This window comes from Myotis myotis, unplaced genomic scaffold (genome assembly GCF_014108235.1).
Source record: "Myotis myotis isolate mMyoMyo1 unplaced genomic scaffold, mMyoMyo1.p scaffold_m19_p_1, whole genome shotgun sequence".
In the NCBI taxonomy this organism is placed as follows: domain Eukaryota; kingdom Metazoa; phylum Chordata; class Mammalia; order Chiroptera; family Vespertilionidae; genus Myotis; species Myotis myotis.
In genome coordinates, this window is record NW_023416313.1 from 95,095,322 (window position 1) to 95,120,175 (window position 24,854).

The 24,854-nt window shown below is 41.6% G+C and overlaps 1 protein-coding gene across 10 annotated transcripts in view; it reads right to left on the reverse strand.

Moving 5' to 3' along the window:
- The window catches only part of MLLT10 (MLLT10 histone lysine methyltransferase DOT1L cofactor), a 226,063-nt gene extending 217,992 nt beyond the window's left edge, over positions 1 to 8,071 (reverse strand). For 3 of the 10 annotated variants that reach the window (XM_036345345.1, XM_036345335.1, XM_036345353.1), the window contains exons 1-3: positions 7,828 to 8,066; positions 7,496 to 7,655; positions 4,823 to 4,902 (exon numbers count right to left, since the gene is read on the reverse strand). In XM_036345345.1, the coding sequence (XP_036201238.1) occupies positions 4,823 to 4,902; positions 7,496 to 7,655 (240 nt within the window). In that variant the 5' untranslated portion in view covers positions 7,828 to 8,066. Of the gene's footprint in view, positions 1 to 4,822; positions 4,903 to 7,495; positions 7,656 to 7,801 lie in introns of those variants that run through there. The other 7 variants (XM_036345308.1, XM_036345292.1, XM_036345271.1 and 4 more) reach the window with 5 other exon arrangements.
- Between the last annotated feature and the right edge of the window lie 16,783 nt (positions 8,072 to 24,854).

Here is a 24,854-nt window from a genome sequence, read left to right on the forward strand (position 1 = left end):
TGCGGGCTTGGTCCCCAGTAGGGGGCGTGCAGGAGGCAGCCGATCAATGATTCTCTCTCATCATTGATGTTTCCATCTCTCTCTCCTTCTACCTTCCTCTCTGAAATCAATAAAGAAATATTTAAAAATATATATATATATAAGCAGTTGCCCGGCCAGTGTGGCTCAGTGGTTGAGTGTCAACCCATACACCAAGAGATCACAGATTCAATTCCTGGTCAGGGCACATGCTCAGGGTTGCGGGTTTCGGGCTCAATCCCCAGTGGGGGGCATGCAGGAAGCAGCGATCAATGTTTCTCTCACATCGATGTTTCTATCCTTCTCCCTTCCTCTCTCTAAAAATCAATAAAAACATATTTTTTTAAAAACTATACTGTGTTGTATATCTGAAAGTTTACTAACAGAGTAGCAAATCTTAAAAGTTCTCATCAAAAGGAAAAAATATTTGCAAATGTGAAATGACTGATGAATGTTAACGTATTACGGTAGTCATTCTGATACAACATATCTAATATGCTGTACACATTAAATTAATGTTATATGCCAATTATATCTCAGTAAAACTGGGAAGAAAAAATATATATAGAAGGGCCTAACAGATACTAAATGATAATGGTGGACTCAGACTGAGGAGAGTACAGAAAGTACTTCAACTTAATCTTTTTTTTTTTTTTTTTTTAAATATATTTTATTGATTTTTTTACAGAGAGGAAGGGAGAGAGATAGAGAGTTAGAAACATCAATGAGCGAGAAACACCGATCAGCTGCCTCCTGCACATCTCCCACTGGGGATGTGCCCGCAACCCAGGCACACGCCCTTGACCAGAATCGAACCTGGGACCCTTCAGTCCGCAGGCCGACGCTCCATCCACTGAGCCAAACCGGTTTCGGCTTCAACTTAATCTTTTATTGTTCCTTTTAAGTAGAAGGGAAGGTTTGAAGCAAATATGAATAAGTAACATCTGTTCATTCTGGGTGGGGAATACATATGTATTTATTTTATGTCCTATATTGCTCAGAATTATTTGTGATAATTAAATGTATATCAATATAATTTTACTGGAATTAAATATAATTAATATAGTTAAGTATATAATTTATATGGTTTTATAGATTTATAGTGATTTGCTTGCATTATATAGCTTCATTAAGCAAAAATTTTAAAATCCTATATAATAAAAGGCTAATATGCAAATTGTCCCCTCCACCAGGAGTTCAACCAGGAGTTCGACCAAGGGGAGGGGCCGGCCGGCCAACCACCTTCGGCCCCTCCCCCGGCCCTGTCGGGCCTGATGGGGCGGGCTGGCAGGATCCCATCCATGCACGAATTCATGCACCAGGCCTCTAGTAAAATAATATAACCCTAGGTCAATCCCTAAAACCTTGACTTTTAATTCCATCTGGCAATTTCTCCCTAACAATGTAAGAAACAAGGAAGAACTATAATAAAGAGGCAGAGAAAAAAATTACTGTAGGAAAGAAATAGTCTTTCATTTAGCACTAGAATAGCAATATCTAATTAATGCAAATTCTTAACTGGCTTTTGGCCGTTTTTTTTTTTCTTCATGATTCACTCTCTACTTGTTTTTGAAGTAGAATATTTAAAATATAAAATATCCTCACTGTATCTCATTGAAATGATATAAGTAGATAAAATTTCTAATCTCTCTCTTCAGCCTGGTAATTAAGAACGACAAATACACATTAAATACAAAAATAGTCATCAGTATTTTAACCTCTCACCACTATGATAATGATCAGTAAGTAGTATAAGTCTAAAAAACTTTCTCAACAAAACATTCATGCTTGCAGCGAATAAAGCAATTCAAGTGCTTTCACTAAATTATGAATGCCTATCTACAAAGAGCTTCCCTTAAAAACCAACCAAACTTTCCCCCAATCCTACTTTTATTTTCCTCTTTCCTAATGTTTTTAAAATTCAATCTAGCCCTGTGTCTGAACCACTCAACCATATTGTCTAGCCATGGCCAACTGATGATCTAGGTACCTCATCCAAGCCAAGCCAAAAGTTTTGTTTTCGTTTTTTCCCCCAAAGGAACATGACATTCAGACTAAGATGTAGTCTCTTGATACAGGAGGTAGAAAATATTAGGAGCTGAAGTATGCCCATCTTTCACATATAACATGATAGTTGAAAAATTAATCACAGCCCAGACTCCAACTAGATATGTATTGCTCTTAAAACTATGTTGTCCTTATCCATAAAATGAGAATGAATAACCTCATAGATTTGATAGGTTGATTAAAAGAGAGAATTGGTATAGAACATTCAGCAAAGTATCTGACAGACAGTAAACAGTCAAAAAAAGTTAACTATTGATTGTTGTAGAAAGCAGCAGAGAAAATCTGCAGAAAGAATAAAGCAGACACAGAGAAAACCAGAAATAAGATTAAGACTAATTCAATTCCCTTTCTAGGTCATGCATACATTTCCATGTTCTGGTTCTAGCTCCTTTATCCTTAAAATAAAATGCTCTTTCTTCGCTTATTTTAGCTTGGAATAAGTTTTTGTTTCTTACAAAGGACCTAACTTTTACAACTGTACACTACAGAAATTTAAAGGAGGTTGTGTCTTTTCTTTAAAACCTTTAATTGCCCCCACATCATCTCATCAAATAAAGCTGAAATAAATTGCATCCTCCAGCCCTGGTCAGGTAGCTCAGTTGGTTAGAGCATCATCCAGATACACCAAAGCGGTGGGGTTGACCCCAGGTGGAACAAACAGATCTCTCTCTTTTCTCTCTCTCTCTCTCTCTCTCTCTCTCTCTCTCTCTCTCTCTTCCCCCTTCCCCTCTAAAACCAATAAATAACAAAATTTAAGGATTAAAAAATGCATCCTCCAATATACTTTTTAGATAACTACTTTATTCACCCTAATATCTTGACCATGCCCTTAGAGCAGTGGTTCTCAACCTTCCTAATGCAGTAAACCTTTATAATACACCTCCTCATGTTGTGGTAACCCCCAATTTCATTGTTACAAATTGAACATAATTAAAGCATAGTGATTAATCACAAAAACAATATGTAATTACATATGTGTTTTCCGATGGTCTTAGGCGACCCTTGTGAAAGGGTCGCTCGACCCCCAAAGGGGTCGCGACCCACAGGTTGAGAACCGCTGCCTTAGAGGCTAAAGGAATAAAAACAGGCAACAGGGGGCATTTAAGACAAATAATGTTGGCATTTTATCAATCCCATTCACAATACCTTTATCCTCCCTCTATTGATACCCACCTTTCCTATTTTCTAATCTTTCTCTGGCCCTGAATCTGTTGTAACACTGCTGGAAGAGCCTCACCTTAATTGTCAGTGTTTACTAATAAAGCATAACTTCCTTTGCTTGGTGACTCAAGAACCCCAAATCATAACATGCTACGAAGAGGCAAAAAAGACATGAGTACACCTATGTATGCTACCACATCAAATCTTAACATTTTTGATTGATTTCATCCTCCATTTGTTAATTCCCATTATGGTAACATTTGATCAATAGCTATAATTCTGCTACAGTGCGTTTTCACACTCAAACAAAACATATCAACAGAATACTGCTCTGAATTTCACAAACCTAGATAGGCTATTCAGCCATTTACTCAGGCTATAAAAATAAAAGATTCTGTCTTTACTATACATGTACAGAAATTGAAATGTTTCTTCCCTACCTTCTGTCAAATTCTCTAGTCAATACCAAAAGGAACTATAACATTTCAAATGATAATGCTTTTATATGATTAATGAATATTAAATCTATTTCTCCCTGATAGATCCAGAAGTTCAACTAGAAAAATGCTTTTGGCCATAAAGAATAAACATACCACCCAGGCAGCATGGCTCAGTTGAACATTGACCTATGAACCAGGAGGACAGGTTCAATTCCCAGTCAGGGCACATGCATGGGTTGCAGGCTTCATTCCTGATAGGGGGCGTGCAGGAGGCAGCCAATCAATGATTCTCTCTCATTGATGTTTCTATCTCTCCCTCTTCCTTCCTCTCTGGAAGCAATAAAAAATATATTTAAAATAAATAAATAAACAAACATCTCTCCCTCACTGTTACAGGTGGTTTACAAAAGTGTTCAGGACCTGCTGGTGTGGCTCGGTGGTTGAGCGTCAACTCATGAACCAGGTGGTCATAGTTCAATTCCCAGTCAGGGCACATGCCCAGGGTTTCAGGCTGGATCCCCAGTAGAGAGTGTACAAGAGGCAGCCAATCAATGATTGCCTCTCATCATTGATGTTTCTATCTCTCTCTCCCTCTCTCTTCCTCTCTCTGAAATCAATAAAAAAAATTTTTTTAAGTGTTTAGAAAGAAGGTAGCCGCCAGCTAAGTAAAAAAGAAAGATTTTTTATGTTGTTTTGCCAAAGGGATTGAATGTCTGAAAATATTGAGCAATGTTAAACTATACATGTGCAGACATAGCAAAAAGTATGAATCGCTAAATTCTTAATGTTTTTTTTATTCACTAAAAAGAACGTGACAGAATTAGCAGTATAACTTATGTCCTACTGTCATTATATTCTAACTATGATTAGCCAATTTAACCTTCAAACCAGTAGTTAGGGCTAATAAACTAAAATACAACTTTATATATTATCTGCTCAAAGTATCCATCAACATATGCTTATGTTGTTCAATTTCTTTTTCAGGTTTTATAAAATTGGTTTAAAACTGTAAGTCAATGTTTGGCCCAAAATCAATATTTGAACAACAGACTGACAACCCTTCAAACTGAAACATGTACATAACATCCTAAGCTACTCAGAAAAGTATTTTAATGTTTTTGATAAACAGTCCTTACCACTCGGGCTGCTCTCTCCTGAGATTCACATTTCCGGCAAAACCATGGTCCAGTGGGTACTTGAACAATGCCATAGCAAGCTGTCGGGAAATAAAATATTTTAAATTATGTTAAGAAAAAAGAATTAGGGAAAATCAAATACCCTTTCAAAGCCCTATTAAACTAATTACCTCTCAAACTATTAATGTAAACCTCCTGCTTTGTAGAAAATTAAAACATTTTATATCTATATTTAACACATATATTATCTTAGTTGAAATCGTATGACATAATAAAAATGTTAAAATGCCAATTATGTTATTTCATTTAAGTATAAACATTACAATTTTAATTATTCTTTTATGATAGGAATATTAGGCAAAATTTAACACATGATTAGATTTTTATAGACTAACTCAGAAATTAATTCATTCCTATATCCTGCAGTTTAAGAAGCAATCATTTTAGATAAGTCTAATGAAAATATTTCCAAATCATCTTTCAAAATGAGCAACAGATACTGCAGAAAAGAAAATTACATGTAAAAGTGAAATGAGCCCGGCCGGTGTGGTTCAGTAGTTCAGTGTCTCGGTCCAAGAACCAAGAGGTCATCAGTTTGATTCAGATCAGGGCACATGACTGGGTTTCACTTTCTGGGCTTGATTCCCAGTAGGGGACGTGCAGGAGGCAGCCAATGGATGATGTTTCTCTCTCATCAATGTTTTTATCTCTCTATCTCTCGCCTATCCTCTCTCTAAAAATCAATAAAAACACATTTGGAAAAAAAAAAGTGAAATGCTTCCCAAATAGGCAAATCTATAGAGACAGTGGTTGCCTGGGGAGTTGAGTAGAAATGAGAATATAAGGTTTCTTGTTAGGGTGGTGAAAATGTTCTAAAATTGTGGTAATGGATGCAAAACTTAGTGAATACACACAACAAAGTGAATTGTACACTTTAAGTGGGTGAATTGTAAGGCATGTAAATCACATCTCAATAAAGCTGTTACTTATAAAAAGTGAACATTCCTAAATATAGGTGAATGTTCCAATAAGTATGAATATATATCACATATCTAAGTCTAGTTGTTTTTTAAAAATTGTTTTTATAATATGTAATTAACTCAAAATTGAAATTTTCCTAAAAACACTAACATCCAATTGACATTCTGAATGAGCGCACTCAAAGGAAACTTGAAAATATCTTAAATATTGGAAAGCACTTAAAGAATATAAAATCAGCACAAATTTTTAAATCTCCAAAATGTTCTGTCAGCCAAGAAACACTACCTGAGTGTCCAAAAACATATTTCAATTCAGAAGTACTGTAGAGAAGAAAATTAACTTTAAAAAGAAATTTAAGACTTAAATGAACATTTTCTATATTGAGATGAGATTACTTATCAAAACCTGATAATTTATCATCCAATTCATAAGAAATACCTCCACCAATGCCAATAAATACTGGAATGCAAATACTATATACCAGTTTTCTTTTCTTTTTTTTTTTATACCAGTTTTCTAAGATCATAAAATTAGTATCTAGTTTCAACACATTTTTTACTCCTTAAGAAAGGAAGCTGTGCAACCTTGTTCTTTAAAGGAAAATGGGAATAACTGCGTTCTCAGGTTAATTCACTACTTCCTAAGTCTCCCTTCCCAGTTCTAGGATTCCATTCTAAAGAATGCAGTTTAGCCCCACTTACTCATCACTCAATGCCAGGTTCAGAAATGGGAATGGGGCGGGTTGGTGAATAATAAGGAGTATAAGAGCCACCAAAAAAAATTATCTAGGTTGCCTCACTTCCTTACCACATGAAAGGTCAATGTCCAGAAAACTGTCTTGCTAAGTGTCCTAGGCTTTTTCTGAGTATCAACCAACCTCACTGAGTGGAAACACCCAGAAATAAACTACGATGCTCCCCAAATCACTGGTGGCACCACCTCCTCTTTTTCTCTTCAGTCACTGATGCTGAGGAAGTGGCCTGATTTGGCCACGGAACACATCCCGCAGCCCAAGCCGGTGCAGCCAGGCACTCCTGCAGCAGCACCACTGCGGCGCGACCTCCGCCCTCCTCCCGCAGCGAGCTCCCGGTCCCCAGCAGCGGAGCCTCCGCCAGAAGGCCGGAGGGGCGGCCGCAGACGCCTCCCCGCCCCGATCTCAAGCGGCCAGGCAGCCCCTCGGCCCCCTCCCCCACGCCCCGGAGCGGGGAGCGGCGTTCCCAGGCTGCTTCCATGCCACAGGAAGTCCCCAGACACACTGCGGCAGACGGGAGGGAGCGGGCCCAAAGGGGGAGGGGTCTACACGTGCCCGAACCCACCGCCAAGGTAACCCCACCGAGAGGGGCAAGCCCTGCCGCCCCCCGCACTCCACCCCCTCCCGCAGCCCCGCAGCCCCCTCTTCCAACCACGGCCCCCAAGACTCCAGACCCCCGGGTCCGGGCGCAGGCGGCGGCCAAATGACACTTGAGAGAGTGAGCGCCGAATCACATGACAGTCCAGGCCACACGCACTTTCTCCCACACGCACAGCCCACCCCCGCCGCTCCCCGCCGAGGCCCCGCGGAGTCCACCCCGGGCCGCGGAACGGGGCGGGGCGGGGGAGGGGCGGGGGAGCTGGCAGTTGCCGCCCCGGTGGGGGACGCGGTGACGGTTGGGAGCGGGCCCGGTTCGGCCCGGCGGGCGGTTGGGTGTTTACCTTGATGCACCGCGACGCTGCAGCCGTGCCCGTCGCAATAAACCAGTGGGTTCTCGGCCCAGCCTCTCTCGTCTGAGCAAACGCAACAGCCTCCAATCATCTCCTTCATACTATGGGAGACCTCGTCCTCCAGAGACACGGGCCGGTCGCTAGAGACCATCTAAGAGGGAGTTGGGGGGACCATTAAAAAACACATGCAAGCCAGTTAGTGCTTCCCGGCCCCCCCGCCCCCCGCACAGCCAGCCACCCGCGCTCCCGCTCCCTCCCGGCGCCCGGCCCACGCCCGCCAATCGGCCACTCGCTCACTCGGGCTTTGCCGCTCAGTCACTCACGTTCCGCACAGGAGTCAGGAGCCATGTCCTTGCTGACTCCCCCCCACTTCCCCTCCACCGCCTCCTCCGCCTCCTCCTGGTCTTCTTCCCTCCCCACCTCCGCCCGGCGGCTAGCGCTGCAGCCCGGAGAGGGCACACATAATCAAGTAGGCCTCCGCACAGGCGCACTGGGGGGCTCCCGCTGGGCCCGGGCGGCGAGGGAGGGGAAGGGGCGCTGCGCTTCCTCCTCCAGCGTCACTCGGCGTGCGCGCCCGCCCGCGGCCGGCGTGAGAAGGCCGGGGAGAGGCAGGTCTGCGTGCGCGTCGCCGCGGACGGCGGGCAGCGCCTACCTCCCGGCGCCGGGCCCTCCCCGGGCCGCTCGCCGCCGCCGAGGTGTGCTAGAGGTTGGGGGCGAGGGGAGCCGGCGGCGCGCCGAGGCCGGAACGCGCCAACGGGAGGGCGCGGGGGTGCGCGCGCGGGGCGGGACGTTGGGCTGCCTCCGCGGCGCGGGTCTCGCGGGCCGCGTGTGCCGCCCGGAGAGGCCCCAAGGGAGGGGAGTGGGATGCCGAGGCTGGGAGGGAGGCAGGGCGGGAGGGAGGGCGTTTTGTCATCGTAGCCGGAGGGGATTTCCCGGGGCATCTCCGTGCACGAGGATCTGCCTGCCGGCCTCTTCCTCCAGCACCGGCCCTGGACGGACCGGGCTGGGGCTAGCCGGCCGGCTTCCGGGAAGGCTGCCGCGAAGCCCGGCTTCCTGTCGCTGGCCGTGCCGACTTCACTGTCCTGCCGCAGCCTCTCCACCCACTAAATTCCCATCCTGGACTCGACCCAGAGTTCAGCCAGTGGAAGGGCCACCAAATCTGCCGCCCATTTACATACCACGTTGGCCCCAGTGACAAATGGGGAAGTGCATTACAGACGGAAGGTCAAAAGCCTGGTTAGGGTTATAGCTGGAGAGAGAGCACCAAGGCTACTGCCTCAGCCTGCTGTGTAGGAGTACAAATGCTCGTTGATCAGGAGTTAGCAATATAGTGTGATGATCTGGAAAATGAAGTTAGTCATGATCATAAAAGATGCGGGAATCTAAGTTCTCCTGGTCAGTCACCAAGTGATAACAATATGAAACTGGAGTCCAATTTTGATTGAGGATTTCTCTGATCTAGCTCTGTACTCCAAATTTAACTATTGAAAATTTAACATCACTCTTTTTCTTTAAGGTCATTTAAGTGGTAGAAAGATGGGGCTCGCTCCTCATACAATTAGAAAGTGGATTAGGCCTGTCTGAATAGATTAATTAGCTAGATACTGAGCAGTTTCAAGCTGTAAAATCTTCCACTGCTGCCCTATCCCCAATGTATCCTTGCAAGCCCAATATTAATTTTTAGGCAAGAGTGTCTGATTGTAAAAGTTTAGTATGAAATAGGAATGTAGATACTTTGTTTAAACGACAAGTTACAATGCAAATTCATGGCTTTGGTTAATACTTGGTAGATACAAAATGGTTGTTTCTCAGGAATTAGCAATATAAAGATCTAGAAAATGCAGTTATACAATGCTAAAGGATGAAGGAAACCAAGTTCTGGACAGCTACCAAAAGATAATGGTTTAAGCTTTAAAAGCATTCCAAATGTTCTCATGAAGAAAAATAAATGGTAGCATGATTTCAAATTAATTGCTAGAAATCTATTTAAGATTAATGAATCTAATACCATGTAAGCATATATTATCAAATTTATTCAAACATTCTAAAACTAAGTGAGAAACCTACAGTAATGTAAATCTACCAAAAGTGTAAGATAAGGAAAATATGTACACTAAAGAGATACAAAAAATGAGAATGCAATTTTAGCTTTAATAGTGCAGTTAGAAAATGTGACTACAAGATTACAAACTTATAAAATGCAAATTCTTTCAGGGGCCATGGCAACAATTAAATTTCTGAACATAATAATTATGTTCTTAAAATGTCATTGATATTTATAAAACTAAAACTGCCTTCAAAGGAAGCTATTGTTGCCCTCACTAGCCGGTTTGGCTCAGTGGATAGAGCAGGGACTGAAGGGTCCTGGGTTTGATTCCGGTCAAGGGCATGCACCTTGGTTGTAGGCTCAATACCCGGCCCCCGTTGGGGTGCAGGCAACCAATCGATGAGTCTCTCTCACATTGATGTTTTGGAAAAAAATAAAACTATTATTTTGTGTATCTTAACTGTGTATTTTATCTTTACCCTTTTACAAGGGATACAGTTTTACAGCCAATTCCTACTCAGGTTCATACTTCTAATAAAGAGTACTCTGAGTTAAAATCAATGTGAAACTTCCCTTCTCAAATACTGCAGTCAAACCTTAATGCACTAAATTATTTAAAAATACATTCATTTTGTTTTCAGTGCATTAGAGCTTAGTTCTTGTGATAGCATCAATTTATAAGTAAAGAAGGATGTGTACTTTACCCTACTCTGTAACACAATACAAGAAATGTAGGTAAACACTTGCTATTTCCAAATCAAAACAAAATCATGTGTAAGAGACTTTGAAATTTAGAAAAATAGAGAAAATACAGTGTTTCATAAGAACAGGCCTATATAGCCCAACCGGCGTGGTTCAGTGGTTGAGCATCCACCTATGAACCAGGAGGTCATTGGTTTGATTCCCAGTCAGAGCACATGCCTGGATCCCCAGTGTGGGGTATGCAGGAGGCAGCCAATCAATGATTTTCTCCCATCATTGATGTTTCTAGCTCTCTCCCTCTCCCTTCCTCTCTGAAATCAATAAAATTACATTTTTAAGAAAGAACAGGCCTGTATATAAATAACATCTGATGCAGAAATTTTATCAAAGATGAACATATAAATGTTGATAAAATAAGCGAAATTACTTAAAAATCACATTTAATATATTAAATGTTGACTTATAAATAAGAAAAATCATAATGGATATAAATGGGTTATTCTAAGTGTAACTCATGTACCAGATATAAAACTTTTTCTTATGTTATATATCAGAAATGTAGTATTTAATATATTTCTTTTGTTGTTGTAAATCCTCACCTGAGGATATTTTTTCCATTGTTTTAGAAGGAGTTGAAAGAAGGGGGGCAGAGAGAGAGAAAGAAATAAACATGGATGTGGGAGACACACTTGCATTGATTGCCTCCTGCACCCTTGCATCCTCGGGGCCAGGGGTAGAATCTGTAAATCAGGTGCATGCCCTTAACCAGGAATCAAACCTGAAACACGTGCACAAGCCAACACTCTAACCACTGTACCACACTGGCCAGGGCTTTAATGTATTTCTATCAAATAGTAGTAAAAAGAAAGAATAACAAATATTACAAAATAGTTCAGATATCTGTTTTGTTTTTTTATTCAGTAAACATTTATTGAACATTTACTGTGAGCCAGGGATTGTTTTGTATGCAGAAATAGAGCAGTAAGTTATATTTATCCTTTGTGTGATATACATACACATACATATATATGACAATTGACTAAGTATGCTAATTCTCATGCCTCAGATTTAAAACTTTATCGTTAAATTGCCACAATTCTTGAAGTTCAAGGAAGTTTTTAAAAATACAAGGTAATAGCCCTAGTCGGTTTGGCTCGGTGGATAGAGCATTGGCCTACAGACTGAAAGGTCCCAGGTTCGATTCTGGTTAAGAGCACTTGCCTGGGTTGTGGGCTCGATCCCCAGTAGAGGTATGAAGGAGGCAGCCAATGATTTTCTCTCATCATTGATGTTTCTCTCTCTCTCTCCCTTTCTCTCTGAAATCAATTTTTAAAAAATTTAAAAATACAAATATTAAAACCATAGTCCATAGGATTTATAGAATAACTTCATAGAAAAGGACAATTTTAATCTTAAAATAATGTTACCCTTTAAATCTGATTCTACATTCTCAAAATATATTTTGGAAAAAAAGTGTATATAGTACCTGTAGAATAAAACAAAAACCTGTTGTCTCCAGTATTAGTCTTCACATAGCAGCAGCTAACTCAGTACTGGCTCATTTATTTCTCTATTTATCTGAGGTAAACCACATAAAAACTCAAAGTATTTTATGATGTAACCTCTAACACTACTAAAATGAGAAACTGTATTTTTTTTTTCCTCTATGGTATATATCTTCTTATAATTTTCTTTATTCCTGAACCTAGGAACCAAATTTTTTACTTGCTTTTCCTTAATTATTTATATAAATCGATACTATGAAAGAAATATTTAACCTAAATTTGGCTCATAGGTTAGTACTGCTTGTATTCATTTTTTTAACTAAAGCTTTATTTGCATTCTGTTTGTACATATTATACTTAGTGTATATAATGGTAATACACCATTGAAGTATATTTCTATAATGAGGTATAGAAATTGAGGTATATTTCTATGTTAAGACTATGTTCGTTCCCCTTAACTCAGGTTCTTGACTTCCACAGAGTGTTTAAAATTCCATACTGGCTCTTATATTAAGGTTTTTTAAAAAAATAAATGAAAAGCAATTATTAGAGTTCACCTACTAAACCTCATCAGAAACTATAATCGTTTCTAAATAAATTGGATGAAAAACACAAAAACGCAATTTCTTATTATCTGTACAAACTTTCAGATATGTCCTCTTTTACATAAAGAAATCTCAATAAAATTTTGTTTTGCTTATTGGGTACCCAAGGTCTCTTACCTTTTATGTGCAAAGTTTATTATCAGCCATATATTTATGCTAGTATGATTAAAATATTGAGGTATTTCTTTAACTACTTTCGGTATTTGTCTCACCATAAGTGAATACTGTGTCCTTATAGATACAAAGCCACACATGACACCTATATTATGGAGTACTATTAAAAATTTCATTAAAAGATACTCATTTCCATTGTTTTCCATTGATATTTTGTTAATGGATTTTGGAAAATTACATTCAATGATGATGTGTTAATCTTACTAGTAGTTACTAGGTGATATTTTTACTCACATACCACCTAGCAAGTGTGTTATGCGCAGTAAGCCCATAATAAATATTCATTTATGTACAATATTGGTATTTAATAGTTTACTGTGACTGAGCTTAATTTTTCTGAGTAAGGCAAGACTTTATCTTATCTGTACAACTGAACTAAAATGTAAGTAATGATTAACAGAAATTTTCAGATAAATAGGTTTCCTTAAATATTTTCAGTAGTTAAAATTAATATAGGTGAAAAGTTTTTATTTACCAAGTTGTTTAGAAGTGTCTATATTTAAGTAGCCCTCAAATGTTACCCACCTTTTCATGTAAATGAATCAATCATGATTAATATTGTTAGATACACTTAATTGCTGAAAAGTTTAGTTATGTAATTCTGAAATTTAAATTGCGTGTAATCTAAATTTTAAAACTTTAAGACTCATTGTCTAATTTTACTTTAAAGGATTTGGTTTGGTTAATCTTGTGTTTTTGGCTTTAAAGCTACTCTGTTTCTATGAAATTGTTATATACTGGCTTTGTTCGCATTTTTCGGTAAAATGCCATGTAATTACCACTAGAAAAATAATATCTAAAAGATGCCGTTAGATCATCTAGGCATTACATAAACCTCAATAACATTTCAGAGTTGGACTATTGTTTTTTCCATGATGCAACAATACTTAAAGGTTTATATTTTGACTTTATAATGTAAGAATAGGACTGTAAAGTCTGTGTTCCCATTTTTTTACACTAAAGATTTGCATTCCTGTTATGATTAAAGTGCCAAATGTAGGTGTCTGTTTATAAGATACAATAAGTTATCTAAGTGAAAAGATTCTGGACATGGAAAAGAGGAAAATCAGGTTTTGAAATGAAAGAAAACCTCGAAAGTAAATAAACATATCTTGCACCAAAAAGAAGAAGAAGAGGAAGAAGAAACTATTAAACTGAATTGCTAAATATTATTTGGCCCAAAAAAACATCACTTTTTAAGATTTAAATGTTTTCCCCTCTGAAAGGGGCACTGCTTACCAAATCCAGATTCAAGCCCAAGAATATGTTAATTAACTGCATTGTGTCCCAGAAAGAATGAGGTTGACAAATTCATTTTTTATTCCTTCAATTAATAAATGGTTTTCCTGGTACATCCTATATTTTTAAAAACTATAATGTGTATATTTACCTCTTGAAATTGTACAGTAACAGTGTCAAGGACCTATTGGACCCAGGATAAATCTTATGAAGCTTAACATTCCAGTCGAATTAAAGACACAAGCCCCCAATCACTTTTTGTCAGTCTTACTTTACTATGGCGCATAAGACCTAGAATGTATGTAATTTTTATATAGTGCCGCTTTACCCCAATTAAGAAAGCAAAGATCATTGGTGCAAGCAGAAGTGGAAAATATAGTGACATAAAATTAGGAAGGGTTATTTCAAACACTGACCAGGAATACTACATAAGTTCCTTTCCATCCCCAACCCTATTCATATCCTTTTTCCCACCCATTTGTTGTTTTTCTCACTGGTATATCATGACTTGTAACATCTTAACTTTAAATGAAACAAACAAAAAATGCCTGCAACACTAAAAGGTGTAAAAAGATGCACCTTCTACAATCAACTACATAGCAAATAAACTTATAAAGCTATTCTAAATACTCAAAGTCTTAAAAATAAAAAATGTAAATTGCATCCAATAAGTTAGGGAGGGGGGACTATGGGAGGACGAGTGTGTAAGAAATGAACAGATTGAGAATACTTAATTTTCCACACCAGTTTTTTTTCTGATCAAACCTTTCCATAGTTAGACCTCAAATGATTTCTTATGTAAGAATTTCTACCTACACCTCAAAATAATTGAATGATTTCCATGAGGAAATGCAAGTTTAGGAAGAAGATCCGCAAAATGAAAGTGTTAAAATGCAAACCACTTCTATAGTATTTCAAATGCAAAATCTCAACCATCACTACCTTTAATTCTTAGGGTTCTCTGCAAACAGAGGCTGTTTATGAACATCATCTGTTAACTTCTTCCTTGTAATTCAAAACTCTTGTCAAATTATGTTTTCATGATGACGTGTAAATATAATATTCCATTAGAGATCAATTCTAATTGGTTTTTAAAAATCCACCTTGGGAAACAGTGCTGCATACACAGACTAGTAATGGGTATTTTGCATGGAATTTCCGCAAAGTCTATTATAAGTCTAAGTGTAAATTACTCCCTTGCCCTAGTAAGGCGTGGACCCAAGGACTGAAATTATTTCTTCCTGAGTTTTCACGCACAATGACTTTGGTCTTGTCTTCAAGACCCGCGAGCACTTGTTGGAAATCTTCATTTTAAAAACACTGCGACGTTTGGCTAGAAATACTTTTTCCACATGGCTCACAAAGGAAAAGAGAGAGTCTCGTACGTGGGTTGCAATTATTTGCTCCAAACCAGGGTTTAAACGCAAATGACACGTTTTTCCCTTTTGAATGTCACTGTGACTTCTTGAAAATGCATTTCACGTGAAGCAATCAAGCCTGTTTTTGTGAGGGGTACCTCAGCCCTCTTAAAATTAGGCTTCATACACACAACAAAGAGCTGAATCGTAACAAATACCGAGACTGCGAAACGTGCTTTTCCGAACTCCTCTGCCCCCCCGAATCCATACATTTAAAAACACTTAAAACATGGTGGCGTCTGCTCTAACTCTCCGCACCCAGAATAGGAGAAGCCCGCGTTCGTCTCCAGATAGTTAGCACTTTATGGGCACAGGAGGCTGTTTTCCCGCTTCCACGTGGGAGTCGCAGGCTCGCCCGGCTTCCGCCGACCCCGCGGCGCGCGGAGCCTCCGCGCCGAGACCTCCGGAGTCGGGAGCCGCTCGCCGCTGAGTCCAAGACCCGCCGCGCCGGCCCGGTCCGGCCCTGGCAGTTCGGGGAGGCGGGGGTGGGGTCGAGTTGGGCCGCAGGACCCCTCCCGCGGGAAGGGCGCGCCGGTGGAACCGCGGCGCGAGGGCCAAACAATGGGAGCGGCCGCGCCTGGGGAGCCGGGCCCCCGCCCCCCGCGGCCCTCCCCGCCCGCCCGGCCCCCGAGCGCCGCGGCCCGCGCCCGGCCCGCCGCCTCCTTCCCTCCGCGGCCGCCCGCTGCCCTCGGCTCCCAAGCCCAGGCGCTGCCTTCCGCCTTTCAGCCTCCCTGCAGCCGACTTCCCGCTATCCCGTTCGTATATTTTTTCAATTTCCCTTTTATTTTCGGAAGTGGTGGAGATGTCTTACTTCTTTTAATTTTAATTTGCCATTTTCCACCGGAAAATATTCCTCAGGAAACCCCACATCTAGAGTAAATAGAGCAAATCGAATAAAACCTCTAACTTTAAATACATCTCGTATTTTTTTTAATGCCCCGATGCCTTCTGAACTGCAAAAGAACTCTCCTCTCCCCTCTCTTTTTATTTCAATGCTGTTATGTTAAACTCTCCATCGAATGCATTTTGACCGGGGAGCAGAGACTGTCCAGCAGCAGGCAGCGAATCCGGTTGCATCGTGCGCCTCCTGGGACGAGGGGAAAGTAGAAGGTGGACGAGGGAGCTTCTAGGGAAGGAAAGCAACGCGATTCGCGGGGGACCCGGCCGGGGGCAGCCGGGGGCTGGCACGACGGGGGCGCGGAGGGCCCTCGGGCTCCGGGCGGAGCCGCAGGTCTGGGGGAGCGAGGAGGTTTACCCAGCGGGGCCGGGTGCCCGTGGGCCCGCGCACGCCTTGCTGAGCCAGGATGGGGCAGCGGAGATTACTTTGCCTTCTCTCCCCCAAGAAAAAAAACAAAGTTGGAGGGAGGCGGAGAGAACAGCCACCCTCATTTCCTCCTCTGGCCTCCGCGGACAGGCTCGGGCCGCGGCGGCAGGGACAAGGCGCGGGACCGGGCTGACCCATAGAGTCAACAGGTCCAGGCCTCGGCCGGCCAAGGGGCCGGGCCGCCAGTCCCCTTCCCGCCTGACCCCTCCCCCGCGGGCCGGCCGTCCGGCCCCGGGAAGCCGCGCTCGGCTCTCCCCGCTCCAGCGGCCTCTCCGCGGCCGCCCGGCCCCGGCCGCTGGGGTGGGGGCGGGGCGGGGGTTCCCCGCCGGAGAATCCTCCCCCGGGGCTGGCGGCGGGGGGAGGGGCCGGGACCGGGGACTGGAGGATTAAGGAGGACTCGAGCTCGGCACGAGCACGGCCCGCGCGAGGCATCCTGGGTAAAAAGTGGCCGCGCGGCACCAGGAGAGCGCGGCGAGGAGCCGGGGTCAGAGGTCAGGGCCCTGGAGCCCGGCTGGCCGAGCCCCCGCCCCGCCCCCACGTGAACGCGGCGAGCAGGAGGAACCTTTTTGTTTTCGCCCGGCCTGCGCGCCCCCATATTGACCGAGCTGCTTCTCCGGGGCCGGAGGAGAGGGGAGCTCCTCGCGGCTCTCCTAACCCCACCCCCCTGCCACCGCCAACACACAGCCCAGCTCTACCCTTCCTCCCAACGCACGCCCCAGCCCCCCGGACCGGCTTGCAATAACGCAGTAAATTTGCTTTAACAACAAGTGGGGGTGGTTGCATTTACTCCTCCCTCTCCTCTCTCCTCCTCTCGCTGCGGCTCTTGACACTACTACAAACCAGGACTATAAACATAAACATGTGTCACACTGTAACTGGGCAGGTAATATACGCGTTTGGGGGAGGGGGGCTTGCCTCGTCGCTTGGGGGGCAGTAAAAAATGTGTTTCACGTGCTGGACGGTTTAGGGGGCTCCCCCCCCACACACACACACACACACACACACGCTGATCCGTTTATACGATGCCGCCGGCACTCGGTCACTGACTCATCCAGCCACACAGACCCACAAAGCAGCCTTGCCCGTAACCACCATACCCCAAAAGCAAACACACTGCAACACGCATCTCGCTCCTCGTCCAGCCACTGCTGCCATGTCCTCTGTCAGCAAAAAGTAGGGTCAAGACTTGAATCCCCTTTTTTTAAAAAAAATTCTTTTCCGGATGGCAACATGGGACATTTTTTTTCAACCTGCATAGTACCCTGGTCACTCCCCCTCGACAGTACCTGCACGTTTTGTGCGCAGAAAGCCCCTCAGACAGCAAGAAAGGTGATTTCAGTGCTTGAGTTCGAAAACTGGGAAGCAGGGGCTCTTCCTCGGGCTTTGCCTTCCTGCCTCTAGCAACTTCTGTCGTAAGTTGTTGCCACCGGCGTGGTGGAGAGTCGCCACAGCATGTCTTTATTATCATTATTTAGTCTGTATTCACAATGCCCCTCAACTTTTTTCTCATTCTCAGTTCGACAAGCCTAGCAATAGCTACTGAAGGTAGAGGAAAGCGAATCCCCTGGAAAGGTTTTTGGCTTGAAACGGAGGGAGAGACAGAAAATATTCAGATGGAGAAGTGGTTCCCTTTGTTCTTTCATTGTTTCTCTAGGAACTGGTGAACACAAAGACAAACACTTACCTTCTCTTCTTTTTGCTCCAAAAAACAGACGTTCCCATCAGCCTGGAAAATACACAATCCACCTTGAAAGTAACTACGGATGTCGGGAGAGTTTGTATTTCATGCTTTTTCGCTCTCTGCCCTCTTTTAGCGTAGGATTAAGTTGCCGAGCACGTTGCTCCAAGCCGTAGCCCCCCGCCTTAGTGAATCGGTCACGTTTAGGACCCTCTAAGTCCATCCTAATTCTGCCTGCAGAATTGAGGGTATTGGAGCTCCAAACTTTCAATAGGAAAGGGGCCTGCGACTACCCAACCAACTTACAAATACCTTGACATTTTTTACCACTTTATTTTTATACCACAATCACCAAATAGAATTTACCAAGAAATATTAGATCTTTCTTCGAGGAAAGTTTTTTTTTTTTAAGTTTATTCTTAGCAATGCACTACTTAGATGTGGACAAAGGCAGGTTTAAACGGGCATTTAACTGAACAGTGTGTTTTCCATAATGTTTGTTATGCCATGTATGTTTTAAAAACACAAACAAAACACTGCTAGAACTGAGAAAGGAAGCAAATAGAAGTTTGAAATATAATGTTGAGGAATGACTGAAAGAAAGGCTTTTTTTGACTGTAAACATTTGCCTCAAAAGCGAAAACTAAGCTTTTCAAAGTTAAAAGATTTTATTTTCACCCTATGATTTCAAAATTAAAAAAAGTGACTTTCCTGGTTAGTATGTGATGTTTGTCAGTGTGTAGTGCCCAGCCTGGTGGGTATTCCTGTCCAAACCTTGTTTAAATCTGATTATGATGTGATTTGTTGAAGTCATGAATATGAAATGATCCTTGTGTATCCATAAATGTGAACTTGGGATTTTTTGATCTCCCGCTTTTTTGTGTGCGCCCAGTAGCTGCAGCAGTGGAAGACAGTGATTGGCTCCAGTGCTCCTAGAAGGATTTGGGCTGAAGCCAGGGGAACAGAACCAGAGGATTCCCTTTACAGAGGCCATCAGGCCCCACCAGACCCCGCATGCCTTATCTTTCCCTTTTCCTCTCATGGGTGCTCAGAATTTCGGTATGGCTTCAGCACCCCATAGGTAGGCCTCAACACTTAGTGTCATCACTTCAGCCTCTACACATTTGGACCTTGTGGAAAACAAACAAACAAACAAACAAAAAAATGGGGCAACACAAATAAATTGTGGTTCTTGATATTTGTGTATTATATAATATATCAAAGTTGAACTCCACTTTCTCAGATTTTTTTTTCTTTCAATATTCAGGATCAATTGTGAGAGACCCTGGTGTCTCATAGGAAAATATTGTAACAAAACAAGATAATTGGGGGGAAAGGCTGTTGTAGTAGGAAAACTGGCTTTTCTTTGATAGCATTTAATTGGAATTAAAAGATTCTTGAGCTGTAAACATTCTTTATTTATTCAGCACACATGAGCAGGCATTGTTTTATCACCATCATAATTATGGTGTCCTTTAAACTAGCTGATAGCAGGAAAGATAAGGAAATGTGCCTGTAGCTTCAGATAGGTCTCCCTCCTTTCTTTTTTTCCCTCCCTCCCCTCTCTCTCCACTACCCCTCATTCCTTTCTTAGTCATTGAGTCCCCCATGGCCCTTGAGATGAGGAAAACAGGAAAATTTGGCCTAACCATTTTTTACATCATGAAAATGATTTGTACCACACTCTCATTTGATGCAATCTGTAACTTTCTAGTCTCCTATGTTTATAACTGCTTTTTAGCTTGCAATATCTGCTATCTCAAGAGTTGCTCACCTGTATAAAATTTTGTCCATTAAGGTTTGTTGCTTCACCTTTGTCTAATTCAGAAAGCACACTCTTAGGGCTTTTTTGTGAACAAAGGCTCACAAAAAACCCTTTACCTCCAAGGATTTGCAAATTTATAAAGGCTGCATAGAATTCAAGATGAGTCAGGGGGCAAAAAAAGGGTAGGAGGTCATTGCATTTTGATTATGGGTCAGTAGACAACATGGCATATACTGTGTCCCAAACTTCTGTTAAAAACAGGATTTTTAAATGCCTAAGAACAGAAGGATGGGCCCTTTTGGAGACTTGCCATGATTTGTTTGGATGAGACAAAAAGAAAAAAAATAAGGAAAATATACTAAGTTATAATTTAAGTTGTTTTTTTAATTTAGCCATTTCCTCCTCCTCTATTCTCAAGTTCTCCTCCCAAACAGCAAAGAACATGTGAGATTAGATAAATTTAGGTAAGAACTGTTGACTATCACACAAGCTTTTATTGTCTTATATCCTCAATTAATTTAACCATATGAGGCTTTGAATTATTATTATTTTAGTCTTTGTTATAAGTATTATAGTTACTTTTGGTTAACAGCATAAAAAGCTTCTTTTATTCTCCTAACTAGTATACGTACATTGTTGAGGCCTTTGTGATGTTCCTTGGTCTTTTCTGTCTGAATTCACTTTGAACAAAATGTGCCCAGCAATCTTTAAAACAAATGTATATGGTGAAGAGTTAGGCAGTGGGGATGGTGATGGGGGGGGGGCGGTGATCCTCATTTAAATTACGTATGTATGGATGAAAGCTTGGAAGGAAAAGGATTATTTTAATGCTCTTCAGTACTTTGATTATAAGACAGTTGTAGTGTAGAAATACAAAAGTACTCTTAGGTTTTCCTTCAGATTTTCAAAAGAACTTTCCCCATTAGTAAACTATTTCTGCAAATTGCTATTGCATTTCCCAGCTAGCCATTTAAAAGACTGTAAATGTCGTGTGCATTACTTTGCCCCAGAAGAAAGAGGTCAGACTGAATTGCAATGGTATTTAAACATGAAATACGGTAAAAATAAATCAAAATAGATAATCTAAAGGTAAATTTTGCACATTCACACAGGATAAGTAAAGACAAATATGTTCATATCTTCATAGCCCATCCCTTTAAAACCTGAAAGTGCTGATTTTTTTTTTTACAATAAATGTAGATGTAAGTGAACATGTAGAATGTATTTCTATCTGTATTTGTCACAGAGGGTTCTTTAGCAAGCAGCTTTATTTTCAAGGCTAAAATACTTCTTATTATAGTATATAGATTATGCATTCCTCACAGAGTAAATAATCACATTTAACTTACAAACTCAAAGCCTTTCATTATATATACCTAAATTCTCAATAAGTAATTTCCTGGCCCCTCAGAGATGGATATGCACATAATGTTAATTTGGGCATATTCACCAACATATGTATATGAGTTTGAGAAACATAGAAGTTGATATATCTTTTCTTAAAAAAGAATTTGAATACAGTCCATCATCTGAATTGGGTTCATCTTTGATTGTAGAGGCGGCTGACATGGTCAACAAATTTATCAAAGAAATCCCCTGGCTTTTGAAGAATAGTACTTTATACATCTGGATCTGCACATCCAGGCAAAGTAAGTAAATTATTGCATAACTTTAAGCATAATTGATACCAGACACCTTTAATTTTTCATCCCCATTCTTTTGGCCAGCTTTCACATTAATAATCTAAGCCATAAATGTTGGTAGCTATTGATCGAACTCCCCTGTGTGCATGCAAATCCATCTTAAAGTCCCCTGCCTTTCATGTGTGAGCGCTCAGGGGCCTCTCCTAGATCTTTTTATGGGGATCGACCCCCAATGTGCCTGGAGAAGACCCCGGATATGCAACGTGGGCTGATGGCCACAAGAAAGCTGTCTGTCACATTCTCTGTGTATGTATGTGTGTGAATGCGCGTGCTCACGCCTTCACACACACACACACACACACACACACACACACACACACACACAACGATGGGGGAAGTTAAAGGAACAAAAGAATGTATTAGACAAAAAGAAAGATGTGTAATAGGAGTATTAAAAATGTATAAGTGTAAAGGTGTCTGGGTGCACATACGAAGACATTCCTATAAATTGAAGGTCTAGAGACAAATTCTCAAATCCCCCAGCCTTTATATTTCTCTTTTTGACCCACCTGATTATACAATTAGTTTAAAAAAATACTTAATACTCTACTAGTTTTTAAAACCACCTATATTGTCAGTATTTTAAAGATTGAAAGAGAGGAAAGGAGAGGGAAAGAAGGTAATTTTGAAACGGTTACTAAATCATGTTGCCATATGCAGGAGGAATAGGAGTGTGTATGTGTGTCCGTGTGCGCGCACGCGCGCGCGGCCTAGTGCGCGCGCAGGCGCGCAAATCTAAATAGGAATCAAGAACAGCTAGAACTACCTGCCCCCCCCCCACCCCCCGAAAAAAAAAGAAAGAAAAGAAAAAAAGGCGTGGATGGGGGCAACGCTGTAGGCAACCTATTGTAATATCTCCTCAAAGGCTTTTTCTGAGTTTACTATTTCTTGGCTGTTTGACTGATCGAAATCTTAAGGCTGGGGGAGGGGAATTGGACGGGAGTTGGGTGGGAGGAAGAGGCTGGCAGTATATAAGTGCATCAGGAGGAATTTTAAAACATTGTTGCTAGCAATTGAAAGACTGTGGTTATTCTACCTTAAAAAACAAACATCAGCATCTGCTTTTCCTGGAAACTTTGCTTTCTGCTTAAACCTTGTGCATTTTCCCTCCTGTGAAAGTGAAAGAGAAAAACGCGGTGTGATGGATCCAGATGCAAAAGAAAGCCAACTCGGTGGATGGTATTAGCTGTGACGAGGCATTGTTCATTGCCGCCTGTGGGTTACGTTTAAAGCCTGAAATATCACGAGATCCATTCAATGATCCTTCTCTCATTCAAGGGACAAAAATGTAATTTGCTGTAGCTCTGATTTCTTGGATGGAAATGCTAGCCTTAGATTTCAAAGGCAAGAACTAGACATCGCGGTTTGTACACACATTGATTAAGTTGAAGAGCGGCGATTACATCTGTGCTGAGTGCAACAGTAGTCCAGGGCTGACTTTTCAAATCCCAACCTCTGAGTTACAGACTCTCTTAAATAGACTTCCTTAATTTCCGGATGCACTTCTTGAAATTCCCAATTCTCTTCAAAATTCCTGGGAAATTACAAGAGATCTAAGGGTGGGGGGTGGGGCACTATGGCCGAGATTTCATGCAAACTACCTTTTTGTATAAGATTCCTCGGTTTTTATCTTTTTTCTATTTTAGAGCTATATCTGCTTCTGCTAGCCAGACCAGAGGAGTGAAAGCTGGAACTTTTGAACGTGAAGGAAGAAATTATTGTACAATTTTTTTCTTGCAAGCTCAGAAATATCCATTTATTCTTTTGACCTCGCGGATGTCTATTTTTGGAGGAACAAGGAAACAAATGCATGGGTTACATTTATGCTGTAGTTGCAAACACCTAAGGGTTAAGAAGATTTTGCCGAATTTTGCAAAGCAGCCAACCAACCGCCTTGGGATTGTGGTAACACAACTGGGAAGACCCTTGCTCTCATTTGGCAATATTTTGGATATCCTTGAAAATGACACCAAAATACGCCTTAATTTGAATAAGAAGAGGTTAAACAATATTGATATTCATCCAAAGTGATTTTTTTTTTAAAGCAGATGCTTGGCTTTCGCGGGGGAAAAATGAGAGTTGTGGAAGATTCGTTTAAACTACCAAGTAAAAGCATCATAGATTACTGAAATGGTCTGCATTGTACATCAGCATTCTCTTTTCACCCTCATTACGTAAAACCTCTGGATGTACTTTGGGCGTTTTACGTTTTCTTTTCTTTGCTGCAGAAACAAGCTCCCTGGAATTCTGACCTGCGGTGAACAGGACCTAGGCAAAGGCTGTGCTGGGGACTCTGGATCCCGTCCCCAGTCCAGCCGGGTGAATTGTGAAAAGTGTACACATTTCTAGCTTATCTATGCTTTGTTATGGGTCTGACGTGAAACTACCTCCTCCCTACACCATCCCCCAGCAGAGAACCCAAATCCAGATGAATTGTTACAGTGTTTTGGAGCTGGAGCCCTGAACTGCTTCCTTGGTCAAATAACTTTGTTTCTGGTTGTAAAAAAGTATTGCAGGAGGAAAAAAAAAAAAAAGGAAAATCGAGCGAAATTCAAAACGTAAGTCCATACTGGGGCGATTCACCGCGTGGGTTTAACTTTGGAGCTCGTAGCCGGTCTCCTTCCCCATTCCCATAAGGGAAATACCAGGCTATTCTGCACATTTTCACTTACGCTCCATTTTCCAAAGGAAAAGGGGGGTGGGGTGTATCTATTTAAGCTCGATAATGTTTTTAAAATGCTTTTCTTTGAAATAATAGCTGTAGCGGTAAAATGCAAATAAAGCAAAAAATAGGCAATATTCCTTTAAAGGCGAATATACAGGTTTGTTTTTTGTTAAGCTTACACACACTGGTTCAGATGAAGTCTGTGAGTCAGGCTGTTTCTGAGCTCCGATAGTTTAATGGAAAGATTTATATACCAACTGTATTATTTACTTTGGGAGGGGAGGTGGCAGTATAAGGGTATGCTAATTAGTGGGAGATTTTGGGGGGAAGGGGTGGAATATCAATTTTTATTGCATCACCTGTCAGGAGTGTCCAATCAGCGTTGGCTTTAGGGGAATTAATTGATGAAGGTGTCTCCGGACGAGCTCACTTCACTCTGTCATTTTATTTGTAGCTAAAGCAGCGACGGGAATAGCAGCTGCATTTCTTTTCTCTTTCTCCCTTCACATTCCATTATCAAAGTGC